At 40.6% G+C, this 24498-nt stretch overlaps 1 protein-coding gene across 1 annotated transcript in view; it reads left to right on the top strand.

The window, feature by feature from the left end:
- TTC6 (tetratricopeptide repeat domain 6) overlaps nucleotides 1-24498 on the top strand; it is a 2436149-nt gene that overhangs the window by 2369979 nt on the left and 41672 nt on the right. Inside the window, exon 22 of the mRNA XM_044074245.1 lies at nucleotides 14198-14423. Coding sequence (XP_043930180.1) covers nucleotides 14198-14423 — 226 coding nt within the window. The remainder of the gene's footprint in view (nucleotides 1-14197; nucleotides 14424-24498) is intronic.

Below are 24498 nucleotides of genomic sequence, written 5' to 3'. Positions count from 1 at the left end.
CAATGGGCACTCCCGCGCACCTATGGTTAGCTGTACTTGGAGTTTTAGAAAACAGTACAGGGGTTTCTTCTTTTGATTTTTATGTCCTGTTGCTGTTGTCCACATGGGGGACTGTTGGTGGGGATATGTGGACACCTATGAGTGGTCTCGCTCATTTCTTTCCACTTTCTGCTGTTCAACATTGCAGGGGCATGTTTATTTTGAGAGCTCTGCTCTCAGACACGTCCCCCGCACTCGTACACACTCCATGTAAGCCTGGGAGCTCAGGCAGTGCGCCTTCATTAATATGCATGGCGTGCTGCCATCCTGCTCCTAAACGGGTGCTTCCATGCAAGACTAACCTTGTCCTGCATGGAAGATTAGTGAATCTGGGGGTATGTTTTTTTCTGGATTAAGAGGTGTTTTTCTGTGGTGGGCCATAGAGAGGCTGCAGAATGGAGTGGGAAGGTGTTGTGACTGATATTGCCGCTTCTGACATACAAGCTCTCTACCTTGCTGGAGAGGGTCTGACTGATGATCATTTGAAATCTTTGATTCAAGATCACTTGAACTCTTTGATTCAAGAAGATGAACTTTTAGATACTCATGTAGCTTTGTGGAGTCAAACTGTAGTCTATACTGAAGTTCAGGATGGTGTTTTTCAGGAAGTGACATCAGGAATTCTTATGTCTTCTAGCATTGAGCATTCTGTTTTGCCAATTGCACAACTTTCGATGAAGAATGCTTGTTTACCTGATTGTTGTAATTGTTCCTACACTGATGCTGTATCTTAAAATTTAAGTACTCCACATGCTTCTACAGTTAAGTGTTTAAGTTACTTGTGGTTTGTATTCCGTCTAAAAAGGATATTCTCTCGATAGATGTTATGTTTGGGATTTTTTGAGTACTCCATTGGGCATTACTACTAAGGATGTAAGAGCCTTTACTCATGTAGGTAAAGACTCTTTTTGAGACATTATAATTGAGTCTTCTTTGAGTGAGGAGTACCTTTCTTCATAATAGTAAGTTAAAACAATTGTCTTCTCCTTGGAGTGACTTTTTTCTGAATTAAATATATCATATAAGTGGAAGCTTTTTTTACAGTTTCATAGTATGGACATTACTGAACTTGACATTAAAAATTTTGTTTCCCTCACATTCATGTATATGAACTTAAGAAATGATATGATGACAGAAATCTCTGGACTGGCGGATGGGCACTTTTGGTTACCTAATCTTCTGTAGGTAATGTTATTACACATATTCCTGGTGTTGTTGTTATAAATAATCATAAAACATATGTACAATATAGAGTGCAGCTCCAAACTTACTTTTTCTGTGGATCTTCTGCCCATCTTATTAATGTTTATGATTAAAGGAAGCTTTCCCAATGTGGTAAATTTGGACATTCTACACATAACTGTAAAATGATATGTAAGAAATCTAGGTAGCCTGGTCATGTCTGGTTTGATTGTCTCCAAGTTTTGGCAGTACAGGCTGAACAAGCGTCTTCTGAAGGTGAAATAACCAAACTGAAGTCACCAAAGCCCGAAGCCAGTACAAACATGAATCTGCAAAAAATCACTTCCCAAGATGTGTAGAAAATAGTTTTATTAGTTAAGCACTTTCATCTAGGATAAGATATCCAGACTTCTTCAGAACATCACTTGCTTCAAGAAGGTGTCACCTGTAGCTGGAACAACTCCTGGAAATGTTTTTTTTTTTTTTTCATTTATCCAAATATTTAAATCCAGTTTTGCCTTGCAGGTTTTCCATTATGTCTTTTAATTTGGGGAACCAGAGTGGAGGCAAAAGGCAAAAACTGGATTTAAATATTTGGATGAATAAATAAAATCACATTTTCAGGAGTTGTTGCCGCTACAGGTGACACCTTCCTGAAGCAGGTGGTGTTCTGAAGAAGTCTGGATGTCTTATCCTTGGCAAAACTGTGCTTAACTAATAAAAGTATTTTCTGCACATCTTGGGAAGTGATTTTTGCAGATTCATGTTTGTACCAGCTTCAGATTTTGGTGATTTAAATCTGATTATTTTAGTTTGTGTTGGTTATCCGCTGCCTTGGAAATGTTATTCTTCATAAGGTGCTTTTGTTGCTCCTGATCCTCCTGTAGATAATGTTGGTTTTGATGCCCCAGATGTAATTGAAGGTACTGTGGAGACTGATATAGAGTCTGTACTTCAAGTCATGGGTTCTGCTGATGATAGTAAACAATATGACAGTGGTGATGCTGATGCTAATGATGCTACTGAGACTGAATCTTCTACTATTGGAAAGAGAGTTAAGAAACATAAATTGAAACAAGTGGCAAAAACTCTTAATAAAAAGTGGAAGGGATAATATTTTATTTTCCTGTTTAAATGTAAATAGTAGTATTGATGAAAGGAGACATTATGCAGTGATTGACTATTGCCTTCATTGTGCTGCTGATTTTGTCAGTTTATTGGTTATTAGAAAATTATCTTTTTTGCAGAGGAAACAAGTTAACCCTTGTTGGGGCAGTAACATTTTTTGCACTTTTGGTGAATAATTGCATAGTGGTATAACTGTCTTATATAAGTCCACCCCCAACTAAGGGAACCACAGTAAAAAACTTTTCTAAAGCAAACTTCACCTTACTTAAGACAGAGTTGGTAAGTTTCACAGCCCCCACGCTAAAGGATAATGCTGCCCAAGATGCAGAAACCTTTACAAATGCACTCTATGAGCACCTACAAGGATGCATGGATCGTGCCATCCCTAGCAAAACCAAGACTCACTCCTCTAAGTGAAGGAAACCAATTTGGTGGACCCCTGCAATAAACAGGCTATACCATAGAAGGAGGAAACTAGTTCAGAAAAAAAGCAAATCCCAAGAAGGAAAGACATCCCTGATCAGTATTAGTAAGAAACTAAGGTCCCTCATGAAATCATCCAAGGCTAACTTCGAAAGAAAAATAGCCAAGGATTCAAAAGATAACCACAAAGCCTTCTTTAGCTATGTTAAGAATCTAAGTGGCAACTTGCAGATATGCACTGAACTAGTGCAAAATAGCACAAAATATACTGAACCTACTGATATTGCCAACATCCTGGCAGATAGATTCAGTGCAAACTTCACCCCCTCTCACCTCCAAAAGGGCCCACAACAATACCAGAAAAGTGTAGTGTCCCAAAAATCACAGATGCACAGGTGAAAACATCCCTTTCAAAAGCCAAAAACACAGCGTCAATGGGACCAGATGGTGTCCCAGGCTGCATCTTGCATGAATTACAGAATGAACTAACCCCCCCACCTAAACATGCTGTTCAACCTCAGCCTCTCCACAGGCTACGTGCCCATAGAATGGCGCACAGCAACGGTTATTCCTCTCCACAAAGGAGGGGCCACAACTGACCCTGGTAACTATTGCCCCATAACCCTGACTAGCCTGGTCTGCAAGGCTATGGAGCGCATCATCATGGAACTCATTAACAAAGACATTGGGAACCTCCAAACACTTGACCTGTACCAGTTCGGCTTTGTTAAGGGTAGAGCATGCCTACTAAACCTAGTTGACTTTTTTGAGACAGTCAACAAGGCCATAGACGAGGGAAAGGTGGTTCACACAGCCTACCTTGACCTCGCCAAGGCTTTCGACACCATTCCCCACTCAGGTATTACAAAAAAACTCACCAGCCTGAACATAAACCCCTACGTCACGAGATGGGTTGCCAACTGGCTTACAGACAGAACTCACATGGTAAGAATGGCGGGCTCCAGGTCAGACTCTAAACCAGTAACAAGTGGTGTCCTGCAAGGCTCAGTCCTGGGACCCCTACTGTTTGGCATATACTTCTCAGAAGTACAGGCAAACACAGGAGGACTATGGCTAACCAAGTTTGCCGATGACTGAAAACTGGGAGCCATAATTGACTCTCCGGCTGACATGGACATCCTCCAAAAGGGCCTTACTGAGACGGACACCTGGTGTCAAAGTCATGGCCTCAAGCTAAATGTCAAAAAAGGCATAGTCATCCCATTTGGGAAAAACAAAACAGCCAAGAATTACCACATGGTTGGCAGCCCCCTTCATACAGAAGAGGTAATAAGAGAACTGAGGACCCAGGTAGATAGTAATCTCTCCTTTGACAATCATATTGAGAACGTAGTTAGGAAATCCTTCTATGTGGCCCATCTAATTACTAAAGGGTTCGCATCTAAAAATAAAGAGGTTATAGTGCCCCTCTACCCTTCACTCATTAGACCCATCATAGAGTACAGTGCCCCATTTGGGATGTACCTCACAAGACACTTCCAACAGCTGGAAAGACCACAAAAGTACCTCACCAAGAGGATTACTGGCCTCAAACATATGTCCTATGCAGCCAGACTGAAAGAACTCCGGCTGTACTCAGTGGCATATCACTTACTCAGAAGTGATCTCTGCCTGACCTACAAAGCCATGTCCAACTCAGAATTGATGGACATGCTCCACCTAAAGAAATTCAAGTCACTGTGAGCCACACGCTCTAGTGAGCAAAACCTTGCCACAACAATAAATAGAACATGCTGGAGGGATAGATTCCTATCACAGAGACTCCCCATGCTTTGGAACAAAATTCCAAATAACATCAGGCAGAGCCCCTCACTAACACTCTTCAAGAGAAACCCTGACGAGTGGATGGGTACCAGAAAATACACCCCTGGGATCACTTCATTGGCTCTGCTTGACAGAGGATCAGTTAATTAATCAATGGGGTGGTGAAAGCCGACACACTCTGGCTAGGCTTATAAATGCCCTCGGGCAGATAGCCTAGTACCTACCTATGAACCTATTATCTTCTTGACTGTCTTGTAGTTTCAACCTGGATGTCTTCTTGAATGTGATTTTAAATTTAATTATCTATTTTTAGGGTAATTTGTATTTATGCTCCCAATTCATTGTCTGAAAACGACACCCTTTTCCACAGATTGAAACCTTTTGTAACTGCAAAATCATATAGCATATTGTTTTGATAGGAGATTTTAATTTTCATCTCTGTACAGTTTTTGGAAAGATTTTTTTCTGATGTTAAGACACTTAAAGATGTTTTTACTTATAGTCAATTATTTCTGGTAAAGGTTACACATATAAAAAAAGATATTCATTTGTATTGGTTATATCCTGACAAGGATATGTCAACTGTCCAGCTTCCAAAGCTTCAGAGCATCTTCCACATGCCAAAACTGTCAGGTAGCTCAAGCTACAAAAACTACAAAAGAATCTCAAACTGCCTGACATTTCTACAATACACTATAACACAGCTTCCTCAAACTGAACTTAATGTACACGCTGTCCTTATCAATGAAACTGTGTTTCTTTTGCAAATAATCCTACAGAAGTACATCACTTCATATTCTTTGTTCAGTGCTACCATATTCTGAGCTCAGTACTGGAACAGGTAGCATTCTCTCTAATTTCTCCCATCTCCTCTGCCACGCCCTTGTATATCTCTTTATTTATTTATTTTACATTTGTTTGCTGTTTTAGTCCAACTGGGCCAGTGGCCCCTTTTCAGCAGAGGCCTGGGGGAAAAGCCCCAAGATATGAAAAAAAAAAACTGTCAGTATAAATAAACAAAAAATAGATATAATCAGAATAGAAATAAAATGGAAATTCACAATAGTAAAAACATTATGTTAAAAACTGCAGTAGAAACAGCAATAAACAGGTATCCCTATATGCATTAAGTCCTTGTACAGTGTATAAAAATATCCATGTTAGATATAAAAATCAGTAGTGGTAGATGATACAGAAGCTTGTTTGAACAGAGGAAAAATAAGATGTATAGCAGGTATATCTCTCTAAGGGAAAAGAAGAAGAGTGACCAATAAAGCAGCATAGTTTAAACTGACCAAGAAAATCATATAGCTGAAGTTGTTTAAAGCACACTCTTACCTGATCAACTACCTTGCAGATAATGTTTATTTTTGTGCTGCGGTCTCAACAACAGGTGCAGAAGCAGAGTCAGCCTGAGTGGACCATTTCCATACATACACACACACACACACACACACACACACACACACACACACACACACCCCAAAATATCCCACCTTGCTTTGCTACTGTCTAGCTCCTCCAATGCAACATTTTTGCTCCTCCTGCATATCAACCAACCAAAGCTCTTTAACCAAACTGTCAACTAGTATATTTTAAAACCAACTAAAACTGCCCAACACATATAATTCACTTTTCAAAAAGCTCTACTATTAATCTCTTCTCCTTCTCTACTGTCAAAACCAGTGAATGCTTATGATATCATCAAAACTAACAGTAAAAATGTTTCTAGCCCAGATCCTTATTTTATTTCCACTAATACTATTATCTCATCTAAATTACCACACCTATGTCGTACATAAACATTCAGCCCTCTACAGTCGCAAGCTCTCTACCACAAAATAACACTCAGCATCACTTTCCAGTATCTCCAAGCCTTTTTAGATTATTAATCATCCACCAAAGAAAAATGCACAACTCTCATACAAATAAGCAGGATAAGAACCCCCCCCCATCAAAAAAAATTAAATTAAACACATCCCAGCCAACCTCTTCTAACTAATTACTTTGAATCTATGTGGTAACATTCATCCAAACCCTGGTATAGCCCACTCAGGAATAAACCATACATGAACCTTGCATGAAATCTAGCCTTCTTATATTTAACATCAACCTCAGAAGTATATGTAATAAAATTCCAGAATTCCATGCCTAGTCACTGCTACTCATAACCCAGATATTATTATAGGGAAAAAAGTGGTAATCGACAAGGAAATTCCACTCCCTGGCTGCAGCCTATGCAGACAAAACAGGATTCATAAAAGAGCTGAGGAGTTGCCATTTTGTACAAAAACTCGCTTAACCTCTCCTTACATTCCCTAAAGCCTCCATCAAAAAAAAAAAAAAAACAACATGCTGAAATCCTTATAGTCCATCTAAAACTTAATAAGCATAAAACCATTTGTGTAATTGGAATCTACATACCCCCTGGAAACAATATTACCGCAGCTGATGGTTTTCCTTCCTGGGCTTCTACAATCATTTCTCAAGAAACCATCATATAGAGAGATATGAATGTTGACTGGCAATCAATAAACAGTGACTCTACCAATGCTGCTGTCCATCATTATGGGTATAGCCAGCTCATCTCCACTGCAACAAGAAATAAACATAGTGAGGAAAACTCCATCATTGATTGGATACTTAACTCCTCTCATAACATTATCTTCCCCAGGGCCATACCAGACAGCTTAAGTGGTCATCTCTCCACTTATATAAGTAGAGAATGAATATCTTCTCAAAAACAGCACCACTACAATTATGACCATAACCTAACCTCCTTCAAAGAGGGACAGTTTCATCACAGACTTAAAATCAGTAACATGGAATTGATTACAGTTATGTTTTTAACACTAGATCTGATGTTATCATTTTCATTCATTTCTCATCTGTTGGGTTTGGATCCAGTCCTCGGATCTGACTCAGCCACTTCTTCCAGTTCGTGAAACACTGAAACTCTTAGGCTCCTCCCTTTACCCATAATGCTGTAGTCACCTAACATACCTCAGATCCTGTTTGCTGCCTTAGCATATGGATGTGGTCACTATATACTCTCGAGCATAATGACTTTTTTGTAAATTAAACTTATTTGTCTGACTTTATAGCCTTTAAAATATTTCTATCTCAAGCTCCTCCACTGTAAAAGTACAACTAACTGCTATTTCTCAGTTTCATATAGGAGCAAATAACACATCTTTAGCATTTTCAAACTTTGTAAAGTCTTTCTAATGAGAACCTTTCTACTTAAACCCCCATTAAAAGATCCCACTTGTCCTTGAGGTTTGAACCTTGTTTTGTAAACTTTAACACAATCCACAGCTGAACCTTCAGCTAGGTGTGAACTAAAATTCTGGACCTGGAAAACTATATTTTTAGTAGTCATTACCTCTACCAGAAGAGTTTCAGAATTACAGGCCCTGTCATTCAAACCCCCTTATTTGATTTTTCATAAGGATAGAGTATCCTTATGGACCAGTCCTTCCTTTCTTCCTAAGGTGGTGTCAGAATCCAATATTAATCAAACTATCAATCTTCCACACTCCTTTCCAAATTTCTCAAGTAAAGGAGTGTATATGTTACATGTTTTGGATCTTCAGGCAATTATGGTTTTATTTACATAGAACCAAAACTTTCAGGAAATCAGAACAATTATTTGTCAACATTTTGGAATCAAAATTAGGTAAATCAGTTTCTAAAGTGACTTTAGCAAAATGGTTAACTGATTGTATTACCTTTGTTTACAAAAAAACTTAACTTGGCATTAGCAAAAAGATCAAAAGCACATTCGACAGATCTATGGCAACTTCAGTCTTTTTATCTAAATCTTCTTTGAATGATATTTGGCAGTCCTAACTTGGGCTAATTCTCATACTTACATGGCTAAGTAGGAAAACCAAACAACTCATCATGGTACAGATGGCCAAATCCTGGAAAACCAGAAACCAAAACAAATCCAAGTTGACCCTACAAGATTAAACCTACAAAACTATAAGCAACTAAGAAAGTATATTAAACAATAAATTAGATCAGACAAAAAAAAATCCTACTGCTCAAAACTGCAAACCTCAATTCATAATAATTTAAAATTCTTCTAGTAATCAGTAAATAATCCACTAAACCCTGTTTGTGCTAAGCAACCAATATCTGCAGCATATATATATCCACCAAATCCAATCCAGCCCAATTTAATATTTATTTCATTGAGTCAATAAACTCCCTACTAATGTGCACCTGCTTTTCCACCTCTTTAACCCATCCTAAATCCTCGGGAATGTCGGTTTATGACCTCACAATGTCTTTTACCAAAGCACAATCCCAAACCCCAGTGTCCTCTCTTTCAAACCCATATCCACTACAGCCATCAAAAAGCCACTTGAAAAACAAAAGCCTATAACCTTAGTTGCTGACAACCTTCCAGCTGAATATCTAAAAACAGCTAAAGATGCACTGGCATACCTAGTTTCCATTCTAATAAACTGATCTCTAAAGGAAATTTATGTCACTGAATCCTGGAAAACTCTTCATCTTACCCCTGTGCAAAGGCAGTAACTCCACAGACTTTACTAACTCTAAACCAACAGTCATAGTACTCATACTATGAAGAACCCCTGGAGAAATGCATCCATTCACAGCTGCTCATTTTTATCACTTAAAATAAGCTATTTACACCAATACAACATGGATTACACCCCACCATGGTACCATTTCCTCTCTCTTCAACTTTGCAACAGCCATGAATCAAAGTAGAGATGTAAGCAACTTAATATCAACAGTATTTCTGGACCTCTTCAAAGTCTTTGGCACAGTCTCGCACCAAAGACTAATCCAAAAATAGGAATTCAATCCACATTGTGCCTAGTTTGATTGTTACTTGTCTAATAAACAACAGGATGTCATATGGCTAAGTGATATCTCACCCTTTCTCCCCATATCAGTGGGAATCCCATGAGATCTATTCTTGATCCCTTACTCTTCAATGTATTTATTAATGACCTCCACTTAGCCTGCAAACAAGCCACTGTTATCCAATACACTGGCAATGCCACCCTTATATGCTATGACAAAAGTATGTATGACCTGCAAAAAACAAAAACAGACTTTCACACCTATAGAACCCTACCCTGCTGACACACAACTACTCCTAAAGCCCCAAAAATCTAAACTAATACTATTTACTCTTGAACAACTCACCTCATAAATAAACCCTCTTCAATCCAATATTAAATTGATATAGTAACCTCTACTAAACATCTAGAGTTTACCATAGATGATAAAGTCTGAAGTCTGAACACCACATCACTGAAATAGTAAAAAAACAAAAAATCAGAAACTTGGTACTCAGCCATTCCTCACCTCTAATAATTAAAAAAAAAAAACTATAACCTCGTCTCTCCTGCTGCCAACACTACTATATGCTGGAGACCTGCAGTTTGCCCAAAATATGCTCAAACTATGCTAGTACAAAATAGAAAGGTTTGCTACCAATATGCCCCATATAACTCAACATTGTGTAGCCCTCAAGCAGCTACACTGGTCTGAACTACCTGACTATTTAACTGTCATGCATCTAACCATAATTTATAACCTCATTTAAAATTCCCAAAACTGCCCAAGCCTAACACATTTCTTATAACTTTACCAGTCAGTTTGACACCTTCAATCAGCTGAGAAATCCATCCTATTAGAAGCCAAATCCAAAAACTCCTCATGAGATGATATATCTTCACATACCTCTAAAATGTGGAACTCTATCCTAACACACACGTTGAGCACACTACAACCTTCAAAACAGAAATAAAAAATCACCTCATGGACTCCTGGCCCTGGTCTTACTCAAACCATGGCTAACTCACTTCCTTACTCCCTTATACCTTTTCTACCTAGAGCATTCCATACTCTCCATCCTCTGTTATTGGACCCCTCTCTTTTATTCCACTCTTCCCATTCAAATCCATCATGTTTAAACACCCTACTGTCATCCTAAAAATTTCATAATTCTTCAACACCTCCCATAAACCTAAATGCATATTCATTTAGTCAACCTCATTAACTCAAAACTAACCATGTGTCACCCACTCACAAACTATGCCATCCCATGGTTGATATGGATGTATAGCCAACATCGTTGTTTGCATAGAAGAGAATAACTGACATAATTTACTGCCTGTGTATATTTACTGTACATATTACTTATATCTCTTTAATCAAATGTATATAAACAAATACATCTGCATTGTAAGCTCTGTATGAAATAAATATATATGCATTGTAATCTGTGTACTAAACTGTGTTATCAAGTATTCCTGGTACAGTTTATAATTGCACATGTTCTTTATGTCTAAGAAAAAAATTAATTGCAATCTGAACTTATATAAAATAGAGCTTTTCTGCTTGGGATTCCAACACAAAGTGGTGAATTTCTGCCCAGCGTCCTGTACTGGTTAACAGATGCATTAAATAAAAATAACTATATATATTGTACTGTACTCTTCATTAACAGTGTCGGCTTTGTAAAAAATGTCTACCATAGAAAGCATTGTATCATTGTTTTCCTTTTTTGTCTTAAGAAAACATTTACTACCTTCGTAGAAAACTCGAGGAAGCAAATGCATAGAAATAAATAAGACTTATTAGTTCTCTTGAGACTGTACATTGAGGTCTGTGAATTTAAATTACTTTCTTTACTAATGGCTTTCTGGCATAGTTGGCTGAGATTGTAGGCTCTTTTAACTTTATTGCATAATCCGTCTATAATTCAATGACATTGTGATTACAGTATAAGACCAAATATTAAATTAGTATTCATGGTGAGACAGTCAGACAGCAAAGTTTTCTAGGAGACATTGCTAAATAAATTTAGTCTGAGAATAGCTACATGATCTGTAACACTTAGTTACTGAAATACTAATAAAAGGAAAAAGGATATGTGCCATAAAATAATCATTTTACATCATCAGATATGTTAGAATGCTGTACATACCCATGCACATATATGTTTTACCCATTTTAGTACTGAGTAATTATGCATAAAAATAAACCTGATTATATATGCTGATCTGTTTTTTTAAGGTGTCAGGACCAAATAATTAAAGAGGGAAAGGTAATAGAATAGGAAGGGGCCAAGAATATATTTGGACTGCAGGTTAGAGATTGCCTTCCCTATCAAGGATTGATATCAGAGTATAGGAAAAAAGAAGGGAATAGAAGAATCCTAAATGAAAGACCTGCACAGGTAATTAAAAAAAGGGATAATTAATAGGGCCTATAAAATATTGCATGATAACTATAGGAATCAATCAGAGGAGGTTAAAAAGGATTGGGAAGAGAGGCTGGATAAGGAATCCACAATGAAACAATGGCAGGATATATGTATGGCTCCCAAATGTGCAACTAAGTCTAGAAAATTTAGGATTTTTTTGGTGGTATTTGCATAGGTATTTTTTACCATGAGCAGACTCCAGAGAATTTTTCCTCAGGTAGATGGCAAATGTTGGAGTTGTGATGAGGAAGAAAGAGGTACCTGAGAACATATTTTTGGGAGTATGAGCAGACTTTAAAAATTCCCTGCAGACTACTGTCAGAAACACTGGGTGAATAAATTGATGTTAAGTACGGAAATTATTTTTTTAGCTTTGATAAAGAATTGGAAATGCCTAGACATAATAAGGCCTTGCTGAGTTCAGTTCTGGTGGCAATCAAAAAAGTATTTACTAGAAAATGGAAACCAAAATCTAAAATAGCCATACTAGGAGTAGTGAATATAGTAAGAGAGATAAAATAACTTGAAGTGGGATCTTTTGAAAAGGGCAGGAGCAAATTACATAGCAAAAAAATGGGAATTGTGGGAACAATACATGCAGAATAATGTTTTTAGGAGGAATGAGGTTTAAGGGAAGGCAAGAATTGAATGAGCTATGTAATGTTTGATTTGCAAACTCTATAGAAAATTTTATGTGAATCAGGAAGTGCAATGGATTAGCAAGGCAGAAGTAAGGATAGCTATGAAAAGGATGAAGAATGGAAAGGCTGTTGGCCCAGATGACATACCTGTGGAAGCTTGGAGATGTTTAGGAGAAATGGCAGTGGAATTTTTAACCAGATTGTTTAATGAAATCTTGGAAAGTGAGAGGATGCCTGAGGAGTGGAGAAAAAGTGTTTTGGTACCGATTTGTAAGAATAAGGGTGATGTGCAGAGCTGTAGTAACTACAGTGGTATAAAACTGATCAGTCACAGCATCAAATCATGGGAAAGAGTAGTGGAAGCTAGGTTAAGAAGGGGGTGATGATTAATGATCAGCAGTATGGTTTCATGCCAGGAAAGAGCACTACAGATACGATGTTTGCTCTGAGAGTGTTGATGGAGAAGTACAGAGGTCAGAAGGAGTTGCATTGTATCTTTGTGGAATTAGAGAAAGCATATGACAGGGTGCCCAGAGAGGAGTTGTGGTATTGTATGAGGAAGTCGGGAGTGGCAGAGAAATATGTAAGAGTGGTACATGATATGTACAAGGGTAGTGAAACAGCGGTGCAATCTGCAGTGGGAGTGACAGATGCGTTTAAGGTGGAGGTGGGATTGCATCAAGGATCAGCTCTGAGCCCTTTCTTATTTGCACTGGTGATGGACAGGTTGACAGATGAGATCAGACAGGAGTCCCTGTGGACTATGATGTTTGCAGATGACATTGTGATATCTAGTGAAAGTAGGGAACAGGTTGAGGAGACCCTGGAGAGGTGGAGATATTCTCTAGAGAGGAGAGGAATGAAGGTCAGCCGGACTAAGACAGAATATATGTGTGTGAATGAAAGGAAGGATAGAGGAATGGTGAGGATGTAGGGAGTAGAGTTGGCAAAGGTGGGAGTTTAAATACTTGGGAGCAACAGTTCAGAGTAATGGAGAGTGTAAAAGAGATGTGAAGAAGAGAGTACAGGCAGGGTGGATTGGGTGCAGAAGAGTGTCAGGAGTGATTTGTGACAGATGAGTACCAGTAAGAGTGAAAGGGAAGGTCTACAAAAGGGTAGTGAGACCAGCTATGTTATATGGGTTGGAGACTGTGGCATTGACAAAAAGGCAGGAGTGAGAGCTGGATGTGGCAGAGTTAAAGATGTTAAGATTTGCACTGGGTGTGACAAGGGTAGACAGGATTAGGAATAAGTATATTAGAGGGTCATCCCATGTTGGACAGTTTGGAGGCAAAGCCAGAGAGGTTAGATTGCGTTGGTTTGGACATGTATTGAGGAGGGATGCTGGGTATATTGGGAAAAGGATGCTAAGGATGAAGCTGCCAGGTAAGAGGAAAAGAGGAAGGCCTAAGATAAGGTTTATGGATGTGTTTAGAGAGGACATGCAGGCGGTTTGTGTGACTGAGCAAGATGCAGAGGACAGGAAGAAATGGAAACAGGTGATCCGCTGTGGCGACTCCTAACCGGGAAAAGCCAAAAGAAGAAGAAGATAGAAAATTTTATGTGATGTATAAAGTTTACAACGGAAAGTATATCAATATGATTTGTTTTCATTTATATAAATGTATGATTGCTTGTGTCATAAGTGATGAGAAAAAATATTTGTCAAAGATGAACAGTATTAAATATAGTTTACAGTAAACTAATGACATTTTTACTCTTGACATTACATAATTTCTAGGCCAGAGACCACTATACAAGTGCAATCAGTCTTGATCCAAGAAATGAATCTGCTGTTCTTAATCGTGCCATAACACACAGCTTGCTTCAGGATAGTCACAAAGCTCTGGAAGACTTCATACAAGCTGTAAAACTTAGCCCGTACTCAAGCCATATATACTTCAACAGGGCAAATCTTTACAAGGCACTGAAGCAATATGAACTTGCAGAAAAGGATTATTCACAAGGTAAGCAAACACAAGGTAAATAGCATACAGTTGCTACCAGGAGAGATGTTATATTGGCTTTGTGAGCTAAGGGCACAGGTCTTTCATATTCATATTAGTCTTCTTTCATTGTCATGGCATCCTACAAAAGAATGTCAATTGCAGAGTGGTTGTAATGACTACTTAGATCCAGGACTGTTAGCAATAAACATGGCATTAACACATGGCTGGCATTTGCACATGGCTCAGTCAATCTGGTAGTCAAATCTTTGCTACATCATTTCCCAAGGGAAGTTTCCCAGATTAATGTTCAACATAAATATAGTTACAAAACAATCTGTAAATGTACATTTTATGCACAGTAGTGAAATTAATATAAAAGTCTTCTGAAATAAACAGCTTCTAAAAATTACTTGTAAAGTTACTTACAGTATAGCTAATGTAAAGCTGCCACTTAAACAATTCCAAAGATGATTTCTCAAATGCAAAAGTTATTTCAATAATATGATTGACTTAGTGAGCTGTACCCTCATCTTTGATGCCAGGAAGGTCAAAGAGCTGTGGATTCACTTCACATTTTACTACTATAACTTCAGAGCATCATTTTGAGGGTGGAGATGTATTCCTGTGGTGCTGTATTTAGGGTGATGACCACATTCATACTTGCCATGAATTAGCAGTAACTCATGGAACTGGTTGATGGAGAACAGAGAGTGTTTTATTAGACAGTAATATTCAGCTGTAGTTAGGATTCGACAATTTCCCCGAGGTAGGATCTCAGAGATGATTAAAAATGTTTATATGTAGGGTTTGGATGCTCACCCACCAGTGCCATAGATACATTAAAAAGATTGCTGATCATTTTGCTTTCAGATGATTTTCTGATTATCTGTGTGTCACTGAAATAACACAAAGGCATATATTTCTCATGCAGTTTCATCTCTGTTGATAATCTCTGAATCATCTGCTTCTTCTACACTAGCAGCTATAAAGTTTCCTTCCATTTTTGTTAAACCCAATTTCTGAACATCTAGCATGTCAGCTTCGGTTAAGAAAACAAAACTGTGAGAAGATGTATTCATTTTAAAATTCAGATTTGTTTTTCAAAATTTTTATTGAATTGATTCCAAAGTGAATAAGTACTATGAAGGAGGGGATGCTTTAATGTGGTGTTTATAGTACTTATATAATCTATAGAGCACCACAGTTATGCTCTGAAATCAGGAAAAAGGTAAACTTGTCAATCACTTCTGTAACAAGAGACCCAATCCTAACAGAATGTAAGAGTGCATAACAAAAGCTTGTTAAGGACACCTAATTGCTCTTAAAATTAAGTCCTATGCTAAGGACTAAGAGCCAATAATGACAGCAAAAAACATCATCAGAAGGTAGAACAGCTTTTAAGAGCTATGAACAGAAAGTGTGGAAAAACAAAGTGACAAACAGCTTTTAAAGTTGCTAGTTCTACAGAAGAGCACTTTGTTTCTGCCTTCTGTCCGTACCTCTCAGCTGTCCCTAATTTTGTCTAATATATTCCCTGTCCTTGTCCTTCATAAAATTATTGTTTTTTTTGATAAATTGCTGAGAATTGCAGTCAGTCAATAAGGTCAGACATTAGAGTTTCATACTTTGTATTGTACAGAAGTCTACAGTATGTTTTATTGGGTAAAATATTTTAATGATTGCAGTTAAAATTTCTGTGATCACTGACTATGTTTCCAAGTTATTTTTCATTGCTTGATGACCAGGGAACTAACTGTATACTGTAACAGGGTGAGTGCTTGTCCTCTAAATAAATACACTGATGATGTGCTGCTAGGACATTCTCCATGCTCCACTTACCCAGAAATTCTTCTCCTCCATGTAAACTTGGCTCAACAACTCACAACTCCTTCTGAAGCCCCCCCCCCCAAAAACAACCTTCACTATTATTGCCTGCCCAACTCTCTCTCTCCTCCACAATAAAATACTTTATATACCGTCATCCATCAAAATCACTGTAGCATTGTTATCCCACACCAAACTGCTTGATGTAATTATAGACAATGCCCTGAAATTTGATCTCCACCTTCAACAAGCCATAAAGAAGACACGCCAAAAATCAGGCTGCCTCATTACAGTGCATCACTACCTTACTGACATTGGTGGACAAAATGTAGCCACTTTGTTTCTACTCCCCACCCTATTATAGGCCTCTCCTATCCTAACCAATCTCAACTTCTCTCTATCAGCCAAACCTGAACAATCCTAAAGTAAAGCAGCCAAATTCCTATCCAACCAACAATATAGATCACTTCATGTCTCTTTCTCTCTAAATGAAACTCAACTGGCTTGAACTGATTGTATTCACAATTAGTTACAACATTCAAACTGCTACATAAATGTGAAAAATTCCCATCTCTTCACTCCATCATTTAACCTTACACTACTAAGAGATCTCTATGCTCCACTGACAAATCATACTCTCTGTAACTAAACCTAACAATAACAAGGCAGCATACTCACTGCATTGTTAATAGCTGGAATACCATCCCAATCCACTTAAGAACAGTCTGCAACCTGAAGGACTTTAAATGCCAGCTGAAGCAACACCTGGTAGATATGTCTTTGCATCTGTATCACCCCAGGAAAAACTTGAACTAATATACATATATATATATATATATATATATATATATATATATATATATATCTCATCTGTGCCATAGCTTCCAGCAGCACAAAACCTAATGTTATTATTATCACAACTATATCTCATCTCCTTTATGTTCCTTGTGCCTCCTCCCCTCTTTCATTTCTTTGCACTACTCTAACTTTTTGTCTTGTCTTCCTATGTTCAAACTTTTGGATAAATCTTTATAGTAGTAAAAATTCTTACATAAAACCTGAGTGTTTATTCCTACTGATATTGCACTGCACACACCTCCCTGTATTAAAAAAAATATATTTATATTCATATGTAGCCCGTGCAATTGTTATTTTCAGTCAAAACTGTAAATGATTTAAGTGAAGTCAACAATATCTGAATGTAACATAATGAAAGTGTTGCTCATGAATGAAAATTATTGAAAATGATGAAATGGTGCAAATGATGTCCACAGTGGCTGTTTAATGGAGTTTTTGTCACCAAGCCTCAGTTGAGAAATGTACTGCTCAGTTGGACTTTCCCAGTAAACAAATGCTAATAAATAAATAAATACATAAAAATTAATTGCTAACTTTGTTCTTCATAACTCCATGATCAGTATGTTATAATTTCAGTGAAGTATCAGTTAGGCATGGTGGAACTGATGGACAGCAGTGCAGAGGAAGTATCCAGAGATGTGCATGGTGACTAAATGGACCACTGGGAACAGAGTAAATGGGCAGTTGTAACAACAGAAAGAATGCTGGGGTATTTCCTCAGGGGGATAGATTTGAGAATTGTAGATGTAAATGCTCATACTCCACCGATCTGTGGTTAGACCCCAGCCCCCAGCCTGAGTGCTGCATAAAGTTCTGCAGGCGTATGTAAGGAATTGGACATAAGGATGTTGGGAGGTATCCAGAAGAAGAATTTTACCTGAAAACTGGACTAGAAAGGAAAAGATATGACTAAAGATTAGAGGAGCTACAACTTTCCTCACTTGAGACCAGAAGAGTCAGAGGAAACATGATCATGCATTTCAACCTCTTTGTGCAAAAAAATCTGGAAAAAGCCTAAAATAATGGGCAATGGGAACAAATGCTAAAAAATAGGGACAGCTTTTAAATATTACTGATTAACTTAGAAAATTCCTAATATAACATGATTTGTTTTAGCATGCATTTTTCTGAAGGATATGAAATCTGAAACTCAAATGTATTTTATTATTTAGGGACTTCAATCCACAGTGATTTGCAAGAAAACCAGAAACTTTGGGTAACAGACCAAAATATTAGGCAAACATCAGGACAGTTGAGAGGTTTGGACATGATGCTGGTGCACAAGATCATGCCAGGAAAAGAAAGAGAGGGTTGAGAGGGAAGCCTAAATTGCCTTTTCACAGAGAGATTTGTAAATGATGGAATATGTGGCACAGCAGAAATCCAGAAAATCATTCAAGAGCAATGGGACAGGTGGAAAAATGGTAAGGTTAATGTAGAGATAGATAGAGGGTAGCATGTTAAATCCACTTAAAAGGGCAGACCACATAAGCCTACGTTTTTTTCCTATGATCAAGCAAATGTAATGGAGTCTTCTAGTGTGGAATGCTACTAATCAGGAACATGATTTCTGACTTATCATGTTGCTGGACAGGCAGGCCAAAAAGGGCTGAACTACATAAAAAAAGTTCAACTTCGGTGTTTTTACTTATCTACGTGGCTTGTATCTTGACTTCTGACGGTCTCAAACTAGACACTGATACTTTTCTTATGCAATTCTTTGTATGATGTAATATTTTTTTTCATATTAATTTCAGACTTGTCAGGTATAATAGTGTTGCTCAGCATGATGTTGCGACATGATGTTGCTTGGTTCTGGTTGCAGGAAGAAAACAGACTTATCAAGATGTTAGAATAAATTGTTACCATGATTCCTGCTTTGTAGTTCTGTCTGTGATACTCAGCTGCTGGAAACACTTAAGTAGATGCTAGCCAACTAAAGCTTGGAGCACTATTACTACAGGAAGGTGAACCAAAAACATATGATGTTATGTGGTCCTATCTTGCCTACATTCTTTACTCAAGGGTTCGGAGCCGATTCTTGGCTCCAACTCGGCCAACTTATTTCTCTAGCACAAAGTCTCTAATTGGCTGGGCTAACCCGGTATCCCAAGATGCACCTCACCCTAGCCCCAGATCTCGTTTGCTGCTCGTAGAGTTAGGACGTGGTCTCGCTTGGCTGTGGCTAAGTACCCTTTTTCAAAACTTTTCATAAGTCTTTAGCAGTCTGTTTCTCATAAAAAAGCTATTTTAATAGCTAGTTTTTCATTGTGAGTGTACTGTGTAAGCAAGTAGTGTTTCTTTTGTGGTATCCCTCTGTTTTGGCGGGCTAGGCCCATTTAAATTAGAGGACCTAGTCCTCTCCTGTGTTGTTTTGTGTAAACTTGTGTTTTTGTTTGGTCGGTAGTTAGATTTCCTTGCTGCACCAAAGAAACGTTTAAATTAGAGTTTCTTTGGTTGTTTGTGGTTTGGTTTTAACCGCCTTCCTCTTGTGTCTGTCGTTGTCGGTTGAGTGGGTGCTGTGAACTACTATGTCTAAAGAGCAGAAAGAGCATAAACCCTCTGGGTTTAAAAAATGCTCAAAATGTGGCTACAAGATGTCCATTACAGATGGGCATTCTATCTGTGTTTACTGTCTTGGTGCTATTCACCTGCAAGAGTCCTGCAGTTTTTGCCACACTTTTAGCCCAAGGGTACTGCAGGAAAGAAAAAATAAGTTGATTTTGAAGGGCCTGGTTAAACCTTCTTTTGAGGAGTCCTTAGACTCTTCTTCTAGTACTAAGTCTAAGACTTCCAAGGCCAAGAAAAGATCTCCGGCTCCATCTGTCTCATCGGAGCCCCCGGAGAAGGTTTCGAAAGTGGATACTGCCTCCTCGGCTCCATTGTCCTCGGGGCCGCAGGAGGTATCTGTTGTACTGGAGTCGACCTCGGCCCCGATATTATTGGAGCCTATTCGGAGCCGGTCACCCAGTGTTAGGCCTAAGTCTCCGGGTAGGAGATCCCGATCTCCTTCTATTTCCTCCAAATCCTCTAGGCTGTCTGATTTGGATGTGGATAGGGTGGTCCAGAGGCTCCTGCAGTCGCCGGTGTTAGCAAAATTGTTCTTGGCTCCAGCCCAGTCGGCTCCAGAGCCAGTCCCTATTCTTGTGCCAATGATTCCTCCTCCGAGCACCCCTGTGTCATCAAAGCCGGAGTGCTCCACGCCGAGTGATGTTCTCATGTTGGCTCCGATACCCCTTGCGAGTTTATCGGAGCCGACGTCCGCTCCAACCATGTCATTTCCATCCTCTGGTTTCGGTACTCAGGTTTCCTCAGTCGGACCCGAGGGGGATACCTTGGGACTCTTGTCGGTTCCGAGCCTCCCTCTCGGTGCATCGGCTCGGGGAACCCCAACTTCGGTTGTGGTCTCGGAGACGGATCGGTCCTCGGATTCGGGGGGACCTGCCTTCGAGGCCATGAGGAGCACACTGGCCAGATCGTCAGTTACATCACCCGGATCGGTCACTTCTTCCCCCTACACCCCGCTAGAGCCTCTGACACACCCCTGTCCATGGATGGTGGAGCCCGAAGGTCTGAGGATACCCCCATGAGCGGTCCCCAACTTTCTAAGGGCCCCTCAGTGTCGGTGCCTGAGGAGCCCCCTAGAAAGAAGTTGTGCAAGAGGAAGCACATAGACTCCCAGGACGGGTCCCTCACTTCCGATACCAACCTCGAGGAGTCAGAGGGGTCCCCTAAGTCGTCCTCCGATGATATCTCTTTCTCCGACATTCTGGAGATCTTGAGGCAGAGAGGCAACTGGCCTTCCAAGACCCCCTCTGAGGAGGAGTCGGTATTCCTCAAGGACTTTGGAGCTCAACCCTCTGCCTCCTGGGTGTCTCCACCCTTTGATGAACTCCTGGATTTGATTTGTTGAAGGGTGTGGGAGACCCCTGATTCCATGGAACCGGTGCCTAGATGTCCAAATAAGTTTCTTTCTGCTCCCCTGGGGAAAGAGTTCCTGACCAAAGGGGTTTCCGTAGATGCCTTGGTGGTGGCAGCAGCCACTCAGCAGGAAGTTGCAGAGGCTTCTTCTTCCATCCATCCTCCTAACAAGGAGTCCAAGAGTATGGACCGGTACAGGAAGCGTACCCTGTCTTCAGCGACCTTTACTTTGTGGTCGCTGAATTATCTTTGTCATTTTACTCAGCTCCAGAGAGATCTCCTTAAGGAGCTAGGAGACACTCTGATGGGTAACATGCCTGAGGTGGTAGCGCAGACTGTTAACACCCAGTTGTCTACCCTTGGTTCCATTGTCAACTCGTCCATGAGGCTCATATCCTATGCAGCCGAAGGGGCGAGTAGGGTAGCTAGCTCAGGCGTAGCTCTCAGAAGGCAAGCCTGGATGCGCCTGTGTCATTTTGCGGAGGCCTTTGTCTTCCCTCACTGATGCCCCCTTTGATGGGTCCTCACTCTTTGGGACCAAAGTGAAAGACACCCTCACCAGATGCAAACAGGAGGGGAAGACCCTATCTGCCTTAGGGGCCCGTTTCTCTCTTCCTTCTAGGCTTAACACCAAGGCTCAGAGAGGAGGGAAAATGTGGTTCAAGAAGTCACAGAAGTCTTTCCCTGCCGCTCAAGGTGAGTCCCCCTCCAGAGGCAGAGGAGGGGGTAATTATTCTGGAAGACACCGTCCTAGAGGCAGAGGAGGCCCCGGCAACTCGGTAAACCGCAATTCCTTTCGCGGGTCTTCCTTTCAGCGTTCCTGAGGCGTTGCCCAACTGTGCTGTTCCGGAGCCAGCTTGGGGACGAATTTCGTTGCATCCAGAAGCCTGGGAAAACATCACCCTGGATCATTGGGTGCTTCGAATACTTACCGGAGGTTACACTATCCCCTTTTTATCAACACCCCCTCCAGTCAAAAGAATCCCGGATGTTCCACCCAGTCAACGGGATCAAGCAGCACTAGAAGTTTCAAAGCTGCTAGAAAAAGGAGTCATCCAACCAGTTCCCTCAGACCATATCGGATCAGGAACTTACTCAAGACTCTTTTTGGTGCCGAAAAGAACAGGGGACCTGAGGCCCATTCTGGATCTCAGCCGATTGAATCACTACATTCTGAAGTCCAAGTTCCGAATGGTCACTCTTCAGTCCATTTTTCCCTTGCTGGAAAAAGGAGTATGGATGTGCTCCATCTATCTCAAGGATGCCTACTACCACATCAAGATGGACAAGGCATCCAGGAGTCACTTACGCTTTTGGCTGGGAGCCAGTCACTTCCAGTTTCGTGCCCTGCCCTTTGGTCTCACCACAGCCCCCAGCGTGTTTACTAAGTGTTTGGCAGTGGTGACGGCTCGACGTCGGGAATTCCAGGTGTTTCCATATCTGGACGACTAGCTTCTCAGTGCCCCCCACCAGGCATCTCCTCATTCAAGCCAGGGAGGCTACCATTACACTTTTTCAACAACTAGGAATTACCTTGAACTGGGAAAAGTCTGCCTTGCTGCCCTCACAGCATGTTGTTTTTATAGGCGCAGAGCTAGACTCTATTCAAATGCGGGCCTTTCTGCCACAAGAGAGGATAAGAGTGCTGCAGTCTCAGATTCACGCATTGTTGCCCCTCAAGAGAGTTCAGGCCAGGTTAGTTCTCCAGCTCCTGGGATCTATGGCTGCCACCATCATGCTGGTGCCTCTAGCCAGGTTACACATGCGGATCCTACAGTGGCTCCTTTCGGCCCAATGGTCCTTTCAGAAACTTCCTCTTTCCATCTTGATACTTCTCACAGAACGGTGCAAACAGGACCTTCGCTGGTGGCTATGTTCCACCAATCTGGACAAGGGGAGGAGCTTGATTCCTATGTCTCCAGTGGCCACGGTGACCATGGACGCCTCCCAGATGGGGTGGGGGGGCACTATCTTGGCAGGACGGTCCAAGACACGTGGCAAGATCACGAGGTACACCTGCACATCAATGTTCTAGAGATTAGAGTGGTGTTACTAGTGTTGTGGGCACTCCAAAGCTCTCTTCCTCTGGGAACGATTGCAATTCACTCGGACAGCATGTCCATGGTGTGGTACCTGAACAAGCAGGGGGGGACCAAGTCTTATCCCCTGTGCAGAGAGGCCATGCGAGTGTGGTATTGGGCAGTGTCTTCCCAATGATTTTTAGTGGCAACGCACATTCTGGGAAGGACCAACGTGATAGCGGACAGGCTGAGCAGAGCTATTCTGATGCCTTACAAGTGGTCCCTGAACAACTGAGTGGCGGTTCAAATTTTCAACAGGTGGGGTCAGCCTTGCTGCGATCTCTTCGTCAGCCCTCTCAATGCCAAATGCAGCAAGTACTTCACACTGATCCCCCCACAGGGGGAGTCCCCCAGGGATGTTCAAGTGCACGATTGGCCCTCCGGTCTGATCTATGCTTTCCCTCCGTTACCAAGAGTGATTCAGAAAGCCATATCCTTGGGAAGCAGGATGATTCTAATTGCTCCACACTGGCTTCAACAAGTATGGTTCCCCTTTCTTCAGCAGTACGCAGTGGATGGTCCTTGGACCCTGGACCCAGTGCCAGACCTACTGATTCACATGTCAGGACAGCTACATTCCTCCCTGCGAACCCTCAGGTTGACAGCCTGGCTGCTCCACTTCCATCACTAGTTAGACAACATTCCTTTTCACCTGAGGTGGTACACATCTTGTCTTCGTCTCATAAGTCTTCCACCAGAAGGATTTATTCCAGCAAATGGAAAAGATTCTCCATTTGGGCTCAGGCCCAAGGTTTGGACCCCTTCACAGCTCCAATTCCATCGGTCTTAGATTTTTTAGCCATGCTTTTCCGATAGGGCTCCGCGCCTGTTACCATTAAGGTGCAGTTGGCTGCAATTTCCAATTTTCATACATCTTACGAGCCTTCTCTTATGGGCCATAAACTTTGTAAGGCCTTCTTGAAAGGCGCCTGGTTACTTCGCCCTCCTGTTTCAGAACCTGTCATGCCATGGGATCTAAACCTTGTGTTACAAGCCATCACTTCACCGCCCTTTGAACTGGCTGCCACCTGTGAATTAAAATTCCTATCTTGGAAGACTGCTTTCCTAATAGCCATTACATCGGCCAGAAGAGTATCAGAGATTCAAACTTTGTCCATTAAACCTCCGTATTTGACCTTTCATAAGGACAGAGTTTCCCTGAGACTTAACCCGTCCTTCCTTCCGAAGGTGAAATTCACCGTTAATCTTCATCAGTCTATTGAGTTACCAGTGTTCTTTCCAAACTTTTCCAATAAAGCAGAGTTTAGATTTCACCAGTTGGATGTGCACAGACAACTAAGATTCTACTTACACAGGACTAAGCATATTAGGAAGTCTGATCAACTGTCTGTGTCCTTCTCAGAAAACAGAACAGGTTGTCCTATTTCCAAGAGCACAATTTCTAAATG

This window comes from Protopterus annectens, chromosome 6.part0 (genome assembly GCF_019279795.1).
Source record: "Protopterus annectens isolate FY-2018-M chromosome 6.part0, PAN1.0, whole genome shotgun sequence".
Classification (NCBI taxonomy): domain Eukaryota; kingdom Metazoa; phylum Chordata; order Ceratodontiformes; family Protopteridae; genus Protopterus; species Protopterus annectens.
The sequence above is the reverse complement of the archived record's forward strand: the minus strand, read 5'-3'. Positions and strand labels throughout refer to the sequence as shown.